Raw genomic sequence first — 12943 nt, forward strand, 5'->3', positions numbered from 1 at the left:
CTCATGTGTTTCAGGAATAAGAATTTTCAGGTTTTCTTATTTTTTGGTTTGTTAACAGTTTAAGTTTCAATCCATTTTCTGCCTTATGCAATTTCACATGTTTTTTTTCTTCAGTCAAATAATTTATATTACAACTCCTATTTAAGCTTTCTTCTCATGATCTTTAGATCAAAATAGAAAAAAGCCTTTTGATGAACATATATTTGCCTAGATTTATAGTAAGATGAATATAGGTATATGGAATCTCATATGAATTTGAATTCTCAATATATTTTGATATACCACATGACATACCTATTGTGGCAGTGAAACAAATTGACCGGCAAGATTGTTTTTATTTGCTTCTAGGTGATGGCTATTGCCAGGACATTTGAAGAGAGCTTGCAGAAAGCCTTGCGTATGATACATCCTTCTATTGATGGGTTCTCTCCATCAATGCCAATGGGCAAATCATTCCCAGAGGATATGGAGGATGCTCTCACAACACCATCTAGCACTCGTATTCATGTCATTGCAAAGGTAAGAATATTTGTCTTTTTAAGTCATCCGACGGAAAAAACCTTATGGCATCACGAGTCGTGTGTCAGTCAGGCCGTCAGTGTGTCCGTCAGTCAGTGTGTGTGTCTGTCAACAATTATGTAAGGCTTATTGGTCTCACATAGTTCAAATCCTATTGCAACCATTATTATGTTTTGATGAATTCAAGTGTGTGAAAATACATAATAATGATAAAATTATGTGAATTTACGCAGGCGTAAGTTTGGACTTCATTGACTTGCGCAGTCACAAAAACCAAATAATTCTCACCTATAATACGAGCTGATCATAGTGCTTATACTAAGCCACTATTTGTGTGTATTACAGGCTTTGGCAGATGGTTATACAGTGGACCAAATCCATGACTTGACTGCCATTGATAAATGGTTTCTTCATAAACTAGACCGTATCATGCATGTTGGCAGTAACTTGGAGAAAACTGACAAGTAAGTGAATCATTGAAATATCCAGTTGACATAAATTGATATGGGCTATTCCATTTAAAATCCACACTACCCCTGTGGAAGATTTTGGAAATATTTTCCACAGGGGGAGTATGAATTTCAAGTGGAATGAGCACATTAGGCAGCTCCATTTGAATTTCATACACCATCTGGGAAAGATTCAACTTGAATCATCCCCTGAGGGAGAATGAGCTTCAAATGGAGCTGCTAATGTGTTAATTCCATTTGAAATTCATGCTCCCCCTGTCAAAGATATTTCCAAAATCTTCCACAGGGGTAGTGTGGATTTTAAATAGAATGGCCCAATTTGTTCACAATTGGTTAGCAGTTACTTCTACTCAATGAAAATTGGCTCCCCTCATCGTGAGAACCAGCCACAAGGCGCATACAATATTAAAGAAAACCCCAAACAACAAATAGTGGCAAAAAATGTTTTTGCTGAGTGGAAAAAAATGTGGTTAAAACCATGTTTTTTTCCACCTGTGGCAAAAACCTGCAAACCCAGACAAATACAGTATAGAACCAATTAATGTCTGGACTTGATTATGAATATCCAAAAAGAGGGAAGCGTGGCCTAGCGGTTAAGGCATTGGACTGTGAATCCAAGGGTCCTCCTGAGCTTGGCTGGCTCTTTGTGTCCTTGAGCAAGGCACTTCACTCTACTTGCTTAGTGCTTCGGAGTGCACTTTAAGCCATTGGTCCCGTGTACATTTCTGACATGAATGCAGTGTGCATGTTAAAAGAACGTCATAGGCTATTCGAAAAGAGCAGGGGATCATCCTGGTACTGTTGACTGTACTTCAAAAATACACTCATCTACTCTAGGTTCCAGAGTAAAAAATAAGTACAGCTTGTCTGTACGCAGTGCGATAATACTCATACATATGAGGGAGGCACTAATAAGGAAGAAGAAGAAGAAGCAACGACATGGATTGGCACAACCTACTCTTTTCAGAATTGACAGTAAGCTATATGTAAATGGCATGGCTTTTCTGTACGCAGGACCATCAGGTTAACATCCCCTCTGAAGGACTGAATACTATCATGGTTCATTTACCGAACTCTTAAGTGCACCATGGGGAGAATGGGAGTCTAAATTTGAATCTACAGATGTTGTCAATTAAATGAAGACTTCTTTTCCCTGAGCTAATGGGCTTTAACAGTTAAAACCAATACACCTCCTATGAAGACATGACCTTAACTCAGGGGTTGAAGATTTCAAATGGATTCACCATTCAGGGTAACCCCATTTATACTTCACACTCCTTGTGTGGGTGATTAAGGTTATGTCTTACAGGGTTGTTTAGATTTCAACTGGAATAGCCTAGCAAGTCACTATGCATGCACCAGACGTGAGTACTTTCCCCAGTTGAAAAAAAAACTAGTTGAAACCAGTTTAATTATCAGTATTTTACTGGGATTTACTGGCATAGTTGAACTAGTTTTAACCGTTTTTTCAACCGGAGTTACCCACTGCGCCACACTCTGGCCACTCATTGTTTAGTTAGTTTCATTTATTTGATGTTTGATATATAGGCCTAATGCTTACTATATGTACATGTATATCTTTGTTTTTTCACAGAGAGAATTTATCTTATGACTTGCTGAAGGAGGCCAAGGAGACAGGTTACTCTGACAGACAGATCGGTGCCAAGATTGGTGTTGATGAGACAGATGCCAGGAAGATAAGACTTGAACATGACATAATGCCATGGGTCAAACAGGTCAGTTCATGAATAACCAAAATTACTCGATAGGAGCATGCTTGATAACAAGTGAAAAAGGTGCCAGGGTATAATTGGTCAGGCTATTCCAGTTGAAATCCATCCACCCATATGGAAGACATGACCTTAATCTTCCACACACAAGTTAAAGATTTCAAATGCATTCGCTCATTCACATAACACCCATTTGAAATTCTCACTCCATGTGTGGAAGACTAAGGCCATACCTTCCATAGGGGTGAATGGATTCTATCTGGAATAGCCCATTGTTATCGGAGACCGGTCATATGTCAGCTGGTGAGCAGTGTTGCCAAAACTTTTCAGCGGCGCATTGACTCGCCAGGCCGCAGTAAAGGATTCTCAAGTAGCCCAATTTTTTAAGCTTCCAAAAAAAAGCACTTGACTTTAAAACTTCCGGTACTCAATAAATGGTCACAAAGCCCATTGTAATTTCTTGGAGCTTCAAAGACTCAAAACCTTTATAAATCGGCTAAAAGGAAAATACATCAAATTACTGCCGCGGCCCAATTTAAGACAAGTAGCGGCATGCTTTTTTGAGTAGCCGCAAGTGATCACCAAGTAGCCCAACTGTGCGCCTAAGGCACGGCGTTAGCATCACTGCTGGTGAGGAACATTGTTTTTTGATGAATCCCATATGCATATGACAGGTTAAATTTCAAGTCCCATGTTTGCTGAGGGATGCCTTCTCTCATTCCCAAATAGCTTGATTGTCAACATTGAGCTTTTTTGTACCATTGCATTTCAAACTGTTAGTTGCAACCCATTATTATAAATTTTTGCTAAACATAGCTACCACAATATTTGCCCATATTTGCAATTTTGTCAGGGTTTGTATGTATCTTTGTTTTCAGATTGACACCATGGCTGCTGAATATCCAGCCAAAACCAACTACTTGTACTGCACCTACAATGGAATGGTAAGTTTACTGTACTCTCTTGATTTATTAATCTCATATCAAACAGTGAAAACTTTGGCAGCATTATGTTTTATCATCATGTAAAAATATTGTAGAAACATTACTAATGTCTTTGGTCATTACAATTCTTTTACATAATTTTGCCAATTTTGCACATGAATATTCATTCAATAACTCTAGTTGCCAATCTGTATCTGATATCAGATATTGTACTCAATTTATATTGCACAATGATGTCATTTGGGAACAGCTGGTATTACATGAGAGTGCACATATTGGCAAGTGTGAAAGCATAGTGATGGGCAATATAGATGAAGTCAAAGATATGCAAGATCATTACTGGAGAAATTAAAGCATCTTCCGTACTTGATCAAACCACAGTTACATTGTCTCGCTCTCTGCTAAACGAAGTTTGGAAAGAGGACTATGAAAAGAGCTACGATAAGTTTGGAAAGAGGGCTATGAAATGAGCTCCAGTGTATGTGTGTCTGATGTATGTGTGCAAAACAATGTGAAGCCTTGGCTTTTGTTGATTTCCACATGATGAATTTCAGTGGGACTTGAACACATTGGCTTCTCTACTTGTTTCACATATATCTTTTTTTTTTATCCATAGTCACTCACATATTTACAACTTTCCATTGATTCCTAATATATTCACCATGTATTTTGATATTTATTCTCTTATCACCATGTCACTACAATATTTTAGTTCCATTTAACTTATATTACTCATTTGGCAATGTTGACAAGTGCTAGTTAATATGGCATTTGTCAACATGATGATATGCATCAATAGATCAAAAACAGAAAATGATACCTCTATAGCAATGATGAAATGCAAACAATCATTCTGTAGTTCCTCAATAGATGCACCCTACTTGAGTGCAATTTAGTCTGGTCCTGATAAAATGTCATATGTGAGTTGATTGTCTGGGACAGGTAATGCATTTTGACATTTTTCTTCAAATTATTCCAAAATCATGTAATGGAATGATTACTTTTCAAGGTAATTATGATTATTGTATCTCAGTAGTTATGCCTTATTATTGGTCTTTTTACTATATACTTATAAATTAGAATTAACAAAACTTAGTATAAATGTCAATCTTCTCAAGCTCATACTTCAGAAACACATGGCGACTTATTCTGATTCTGTAATTACACATTCCTGTCATATTCATTCATTCATTTACTCATTCATAATTTCATTTCCAGGAACATGATTTGACATTCAATGATCATGGTACTATGGTGCTAGGATGTGGACCTTATCACATTGGTAAGCTTAACTGTATTTCATCCTAAACCATATGATTATGCATAAACCTAAACCAATCATATAATTTTTATGCTCATAACATTTCCCCAACATTCATGTAACTTTTTTAGTCCTTCATAATTTGAATTAAACCATTTCATGAAGTATCACATATATAGAGTCATTATCTACATTTTACGCTATATTTAAGAAATAAAGGGTAATGCAGTATCCTTTACACCCAAATAATGTGTCCGAGGCAGTAAAAACGTAAATAATGGGTGAAGCGCAGCCAAACCCATTATTTAAACGTTTTTACTGCCAAGGACACATTATTTGCGTGTAAAGGATAATGCTGCACCCTTTATTTCTATTCTATTACCAGAAAATAGCGCAATTTAAAGAGAAAATGTCATTTTTGGCTCAAATATTTTAAGTTGTTTACTTCAAGGTGGAGCGCCAGACGTAAGTGACAGTGCGATCGCGGAAATATTGCGTAACCAAGCGTAATGCGGTGCGTAGAATGTGTTACTGCGCTTGACCCATTATTGCAGAATAATGGGCTCTCACGTGACGCGTTTCAACAAATCACAGTGCGCGATTTTGAATAATGGGTCGTGGAGGTAATAGAATCCCATGTAATGTAACATATCCATAGCCAAAAAGTAGGAGTGGTTGGTTGGTTGGTTGGTCAAAATATTTTATCATGTAAAGATGTATAAGAAATGTAACCCAACCTTAAAATATTTAAATTCCTTTAAGAAAAATCATCAATTATCTACCCAACTGGAAATATGACGCTCTCACTCTCTCTCATACACTAATTTGTTAAACAACTCGACTTTAAAAAAAATATTTTGGATATTGGGTTGGGATATCTTATGATAAGAAACAATAATCAACATAGGAAATGAAATAATCGTATAGTAAAATGGTGATCTTTTTGTGTTTTTCCTTAATGTAAAAGCAGAGTAAAGGAAAAAGGAACTTCTTAATTTTGTAAAATCATTCTATAATGTAAGCCCAAACAGTATTCATATAGGAAGGACAAACTGTATACAAAATACTTTTTATTATTATTAAAAAGTTGGCATTTTACCATTATTTATTCACAGGCAGCAGTGTGGAGTTTGACTGGTGTGCGGTGTCTTGCATCCGCTCATTGCGAGCCATGGGTCGCAGTACCATTGTCGTGAATCACAACCCTGAGACAGTGAGCACAGACTTTGATGAGTGTGATAGGCTCTACTTTGATGAATTGTCTCGAGAAAGAGTGCTAGATATCTACCAACAAGAAGTGAGTGTTGTTTGTACACCAGCAAAAAAAAGGGGTGGGTGGGGCTCCTGTCATCAGGGTTAGTTTATTTTGTAATGTACATCCTAACAGTGCATTCTATTGCAATAAAATTTCCCCATTTTACTACTGCTATCAATCAAATGAGCATTATTGGGCAGTGGACACAGGACCTTTTGGATTATGGTGTTTTTCTACCAATAATTACCAATTCAGCAAAACATATCCCATTTAATCCCATTCTCATATCCCTCAACATGTCTGTTCCAAAGCCACACAAATATCTTTAACCCACTTCATCTACTAAATAGTATTTAAATAGTATTTCTCCAGCTGTACCATCCATCATACAATGCAATTGGTAGCCCAAAAAGTTCATAGTAAACAAGCACAAGGTATGGCAAAGTTGATGATTAGCTTTTAAAATCAGAGACATTTCAAAAGTTTTAATTTTCACAAATTGTTGATGTTTTTAAGTTTGCTGTATTAGCATTGTTGTCACAAAACATCCGGAAGATGCCAGTTGGTCTGATGTGAAAGGCCTTATAGTATGTGAGAAGTTCTTGAAATTCAAAAATATTATTGATAATTTGAATTAATATGATGGACTAATGCTTCTTCAAACAGGCTTCCAATGGCATGATCATCTCGGTCGGTGGTCAGATTCCAAACAACTTGGCTTTACCATTGTACAAGGACAATGTGAACATATTAGGTACCAGTCCAAAATTTATTCACCGTGCAGAGGAAAGGTAAGCTTAGCTTGAATACACTTTACTTGTTGTCATTTTAGCATCGTTATCAGCACCATTACCACATAGTAAACTCATTTAAAAACTCAGCAGACATAATAAAAAGCAAGTTGATATCAATATCAATTATATATGAATAGCAAACTGTGCGGACACACTGATGTCACTGTATTGTTGTTGTTGTTGTTGTTAATGGTGATGATTACAATGGCAAATCATTAACCAACAGATTTTAATATGTGACATAATCAAGGGGAATGTGTCACATGTCGGCAAGTTTCAATAAGAAGTTTTTTACATCATTTTCTGGCAGTTTATGAATGCTACATTTTGATGCAAACCCCATCAAAATCAGACATCTGGTTACCGAGTTATGAGCAATATATCAATGGCTAAAAACAAAAGAATTTGAACACTGTTTTTGCCAATATCTCAAAAACAATATTAGCGACATCCGACTCATTCCTCTTGATCATGTCACATATACTACTTTATACCAGGCTGCCTTTAGGCACTGGGCACAAGAGAAGTATAATGAAATAGATATTGGTCTTTTAGAAATATCACATATATATGTGTATACATTTTTTAAAGTTAAAAAGGAGGTATAAACTTGGAAGTTTGAGGGAGAAAATTGTTTAAATCCTATATTCATTCCCCTTTGTATTAAAAGCGTCCTTTGTCACTAATTGATAAAATGTACTTTCAGGTCGATATTTTCAGCCATTTGTGATGAGATAGGTGTTGATCAAGCACCATGGAGAGCTTTGGATTCAGTGGTAAGTCAGTGTTTGATTTGTGATGAGATAGGTGTTGATCAAGCACCATGGAGAGCTTTGGATTCAGTGGTAAGTCAGTGTTTGATTTGTGATGAGATAGGTGTTGATCAAGCACCATGGAGAGCTTTGGATTCAGTGGTAAGTCAGTGTTTGATTTGTGATGAGATAGGTGTTGATCAAGCACCATGGAGAGCTTTGGATTCAGTGGTAAGTCAGTGGTTGATTTGTGATGAGATAGGTGTTGATCAAGCACCATGGAGAGCTTTGGATTCAGTGGTAAGTCAGTGTTTGATTTGTGATGAGATAGGTGTTGATCAAGCACCATGGAGAGCTTTGGATTCAGTGGTAAGTCAGTGTTTGATTTGTGATGAGATAGGTGTTGATCAAGCACCATGGAGAGCTTTGGATTCAGTGGTAAGTCAGTGGTTGATTTGTGGTCCAAAAAGTAAATTAATAGGTGTGAAATGCTGGGAATATTTTTTTTTTGCTTTTGCATGATAAACTGTTGAAGTTACAGCTTTTACAACTGACAAAGTATTTTTTTTGGTGTTTTTTTGGTTTTCGGGGTAACATAAGTAATTATGATATACAAATGATATTCCATTTCTATAATTCAAACATTTGCTAGGCAAATCAATGAAAAAAGTAACTCACTACTTTAGCTTTCGCCGTCTGGGCTGACGGCTTGATCACAAGTGACTTGGTCCACTGCTTTTCCCGCGAAACGGCTTGTTGACATTTCCCGGAAGTGGTGATGTTTTTGTTTTGAGCAGTGAGTCGTCAGCCCAGACGGTGAAAGCTAAAGTAGTGAGTTACTTTTTTCATTGGATTTGCCTAGCAAAATGTTTGAATTATTTAATCTACAATCGTACAAAATGCACCTGTTTACTGATATTCCATTTCTGTTGATAATATGATCATTAAGAAATCAATGATCATAATTGCAGATTGTTATTACATTTGCACCATTACCTTAAGGATAGGGTCAATGTTTTATGTGTAAATCATTTATTGCAATGATTTACTGTATAAGACACAAGATGTGTCAGTTTCTTATATCAAAGATTATTTACCATTTCTCTTTCCTAGGATGAGGCTTTGGAATTTGCTGCAAGTGTTGGCTATCCTTGCCTACTTAGACCATCCTTTGTTCTGAGTGGGTCTGCAATGAATGTCTGCTATGGGCCCGAAGAGCTGGGCAAATTCTTGAAAGAGGCTACTCACGTCTCAATGGAACACCCTGTCGTCATCACAAAGTTCGTAGAGGGCGCCCGTGAGATTGAGATGGATGCGGTTGCTAGGGATGGTCAGGTGAGTTTAAATGATGGATATTTAGATCATTGTCCAGTGTAACTCTATTATAATCAGAGGGGGTCATGTCAGCAGGTGCTTACTGTATGTGACGTGGGTAAGATACAGTATTTGTGATGGCAGAATCTGAAAATGTAGGTAAAAGTTACCCAAAATAATAATTTGTAGCTTCATACCCCCGTTTGTTACAAAACTATGAGGACATAAATGGGCAACTTTTCAATGGCGTGACGAATGAGAGCAAAAGAGGACGGTCCTAGCAAATATTTCCATAGAGGCCATAGCACAAAAACAACATGGACTATCAAGTTGATGTTTTCGGTGCATTCATTGTGGCCAAAATAGAACACTTTGATGAAGTAACATCACATTATGAAGGGATCACCTGCCAACTTTTCAGAAATTTGGGTGAGTTAGCATGGAGTGTCTATTGCAGTTTCCTTTGATTCTGTTTCATAAAGTGAAAGATGGGTTAGCATTCCTGAAATATTAAAACTAAATTATTTGCAGAGTTATTATTTGAAGCATGTATCATTCATTCACACACTTTACCTTGGATTTGGAGCAATAATAAGTCTTCTAGAAGCCCCTCACATCTTACTGAACACCATTTTCCCACCAGGTTGTGGCCCATGCAATCACTGAGCATGTAGAGAATGCTGGAGTACATTCAGGAGATGCAACATTAATACTACCACCACAGACCCTTGGCAAAGATGACATAGAAAAGGTAAGGCATCTTATTCATGACAGATATGATTGCAAAAACACTCATATGAATCATGCCTATTCCATGGATTGTTGCAATTCCATGATTGCATATCATAGATACTGATGAGTACAACAACAAATTTGTGACTTTCTTTAGATACTTTAATTTTACTTACACTTACAAAATAGAGAAATGATAGCTGTGGTGAAAGCATTGACCTATTCCAGTTGAATTCCATACACCCCCTATGGAAGATGTGACCTTAATCTCCCAAATAGGGAGTGTAGATTTCAAATGGAGTCACTCAATCAGGTGACTCCATTTGAAATTCACACTCCCTGTGTGGATCTTGTATATTGTGTGTATGGATTTCAAGTGGAATAGCTCATTTAGGTGTAAGCACAGATTCATTTTAATAAGGCACATTTTATGTGGTCATTTCCATTACAAAAAATAATTTCACTACACTCATTTTTCCATGCTCATTGAAGTGGACATGTTAAAAATGATGTCAAGAAGTGATAAACTCTTACAAATAATTTAAAATCAAGATCTGAGGAAGGTGTCCTTTTTGGTAATGCTATCAATGAAATGGTAATTTTAATAGAATGGATCCATTTTATGATGTAATCATTGTCTTGATTTTCTCAGGTGAAAGATATTACTCGTAAGATAGCAGCCAAATTTGAAATTACAGGACCATTCAACATGCAGTTCCTTGCCAAAGACAACAGAATCATGGTAAGTATGATGGCTCTATTGCATCCTCTTTTTGCCTACAGATGCTGTACAAATGAAGCAAACATTCACTCAACCTACCCACCAAAGTTTATTAGACACCAGAGCTCTTCAAAATCCTTGTTCGAAGCTTTTCTGGTGAAGATACCATGAAACTAAGTACATGTCCCTTTTGGTATAATTTACTTGCTTAAGTTGTACCTTCTATTGTATATGCTAGTTTTGTTGTAAGAATTGGGTTTGAATTTGAAAAAGAAAAATGGTGATGCAGTATCTTTTGTGAATGAATAATGTATATGAGGTTTTAAAAACACATGTAAAATATGCAACAAGCCCATTGTTTTTATGGTTGTCCAGCAGGATGCTACAAACCTTCTATTACATTACATTACATTACATTACATTACCTTTTACCTTTTAACTTTTAACTTTTACCACAATGTGTTAGAATTGAACGTGTAGCCAAGCATAACACCCCAGAACGCATCATACTTTATAGCAGTTCAGACACACTTGCATATTATTGTATACACATATTAATAACTGTCTATAAGTGTGGTGGTCAAAATATAACTACCAGGTGAACGGTGGACATACATCTATCAAACAAAAAATATCAAATGATAATCAACCAATGAACTGTCTAGAATGTATATATGAGTGATATAATACTAATGTATCCTCATGGTAATAATATGCACATTCATCAGATGAATGTAATGTTTACAGTGAATTTTCAGTGCTTTTTGTCAGCTGCACACATCTTATGTATATTTTGGGTTATTCCTAGATAATTTATCATCAAATCAAGTGCATGTGTTTACCATTTTTCTGTGTATTTGTCATTTGCAGGTGATCGAGTGCAACTTGCGGGCTTCACGTTCATTCCCATTTGTGTCGAAGACTATCAATTGTGATTTAATCAACGTGGCAACCAAAGTGATGGTTGGAGAACCAATAGATACCAAAGCATTACCAACATTAGAGAATCCCTTCATACCACAAGATTATGTCGGCATTAAGGTAAGCTTACATTATTCACATCTTATACTTTTGTTGAACCTTTAGCATTAAGTCTTCGTTAAGTGCTACTCTGCTGCACTCAATCTGCTGGTATCAATCTTGAAGCTTGAATGTCTCTATTTCTGACTTGTAATGTTGGCTGGTATGCAATGCTTGAAATAGGGTAGGCCCTTGTGCCTAAAGCCTGTAAAAATTACTGCAAGATTTTGTCAACAAAGTCAGTAAGATGGACGCATTACTGACTTCAACAGCATTCCATGGCTTTACCTGCTGTTGATTTGCGAGTTAGAAGTCTTCAAAGTGTGAAGAATGTGGACCAGGGTAACATTAAAAAGTTTTTTACAATCAGGCACATGAAAATTGATGAGGCACATAGATTTCAGACCCAAAGGCCAGAATGGCCCTTGAACTTAGATTGACTCTAATTTTTGCAAATATGCAATGCGTGCAGACACTTGTAATTATTTTCAACCTATTTCTTTGTATTACAGGCACCCATGTTCTCATGGCCAAGATTACGAGATGCAGATCCACTGCTGAGATGTGAGATGGCATCTACTGGTGAGGTAAGGAGGTGTAGGATGAAATCAATGTCTCTAATCAGGTTTGAATTGTCATCAACACAAAATGATATATACATTTTCCCTGAATAACAATGTAGCTCCATACATGTAAATTGCAACCCATGAAACCATAAAAAAGATCATCATAAGGTGTGTTGCTGATAGCAATCATTAGGCAAACAATGAAAAGGGCTCAAAAGTTATTGAATTCATCACCCACGACAGCCAATTTGAGCCCTTTTCATTCCCAACATGCATCACTTTTGCCCATCAATTGCTATCAGCAATATTATGTGATCCATATTTTATTTTGTAATATTATGTGTATTCCTTTTGATAACTATATAACTATGACCTAAAAGTGACACGACAGCCAGGATTGACTCTAGGATGTTACAAGTCCATTATTATGTTAACTGAGCTAAAGAGACAACTAGGGAATACTAAACTCCCATTCACAAATCTCTTTTCCCTGGTTTTGCACCACAATTTTGCCAATGAATCATGTGAGTGTGTAGCTAAGTGCGATGAATTGATTCTGCCCGTAAATCTCAGTGGCTGATGAAGGCGAAGATGCCTCATTTTAATTACAGTCACTTTCACCTACAGTACCCACTTTAAAAGATGCTCATAGCATAATGTATTTGTTTTACCATTTTACAGGTTGCCTGCTTTGGTCCTAATGTGCACACAGCATTCCTGAAAGCATTACTGTCTACAGGGTTCAAATTACCCAGGAAGAACATAATGATAGGTATCCAGCATCAATTCCAGCCCAAATTCTTGCCAACAGCCATGAAATTCCACCAGATGGGATATAATGTAAGTAGCCTCATTATTGATGGGT

General features: G+C 36.6%; 1 protein-coding gene across 6 annotated transcripts in view; it reads left to right on the top strand.

The window, feature by feature from the left end:
• Positions 1-12943, top strand: part of LOC140153299 (carbamoyl-phosphate synthase [ammonia], mitochondrial-like) — a 90214-nt gene that overhangs the window by 71360 nt on the left and 5911 nt on the right. For all 6 annotated transcript variants that reach the window (XM_072176013.1, XM_072176018.1, XM_072176019.1 and 3 more), the window contains 14 exons: positions 349-519; positions 865-983; positions 2584-2725; positions 3598-3663; positions 4882-4945; positions 6040-6221; positions 6846-6970; positions 7680-7749; positions 8839-9060; positions 9683-9790; positions 10424-10513; positions 11363-11533; positions 12025-12099; positions 12760-12918. In XM_072176013.1, the coding sequence (XP_072032114.1) occupies positions 349-519; positions 865-983; positions 2584-2725; positions 3598-3663; positions 4882-4945; positions 6040-6221; positions 6846-6970; positions 7680-7749; positions 8839-9060; positions 9683-9790; positions 10424-10513; positions 11363-11533; positions 12025-12099; positions 12760-12918 (1764 nt within the window). The remainder of the gene's footprint in view (positions 1-348; positions 520-864; positions 984-2583; positions 2726-3597; positions 3664-4881; positions 4946-6039; positions 6222-6845; positions 6971-7679; positions 7750-8838; positions 9061-9682; positions 9791-10423; positions 10514-11362; positions 11534-12024; positions 12100-12759; positions 12919-12943) is intronic.

The sequence above is a fragment of the Amphiura filiformis genome, chromosome 5 (genome assembly GCF_039555335.1).
Source record: "Amphiura filiformis chromosome 5, Afil_fr2py, whole genome shotgun sequence".
NCBI lineage: Eukaryota > Metazoa > Echinodermata > Ophiuroidea > Amphilepidida > Amphiuridae > Amphiura > Amphiura filiformis.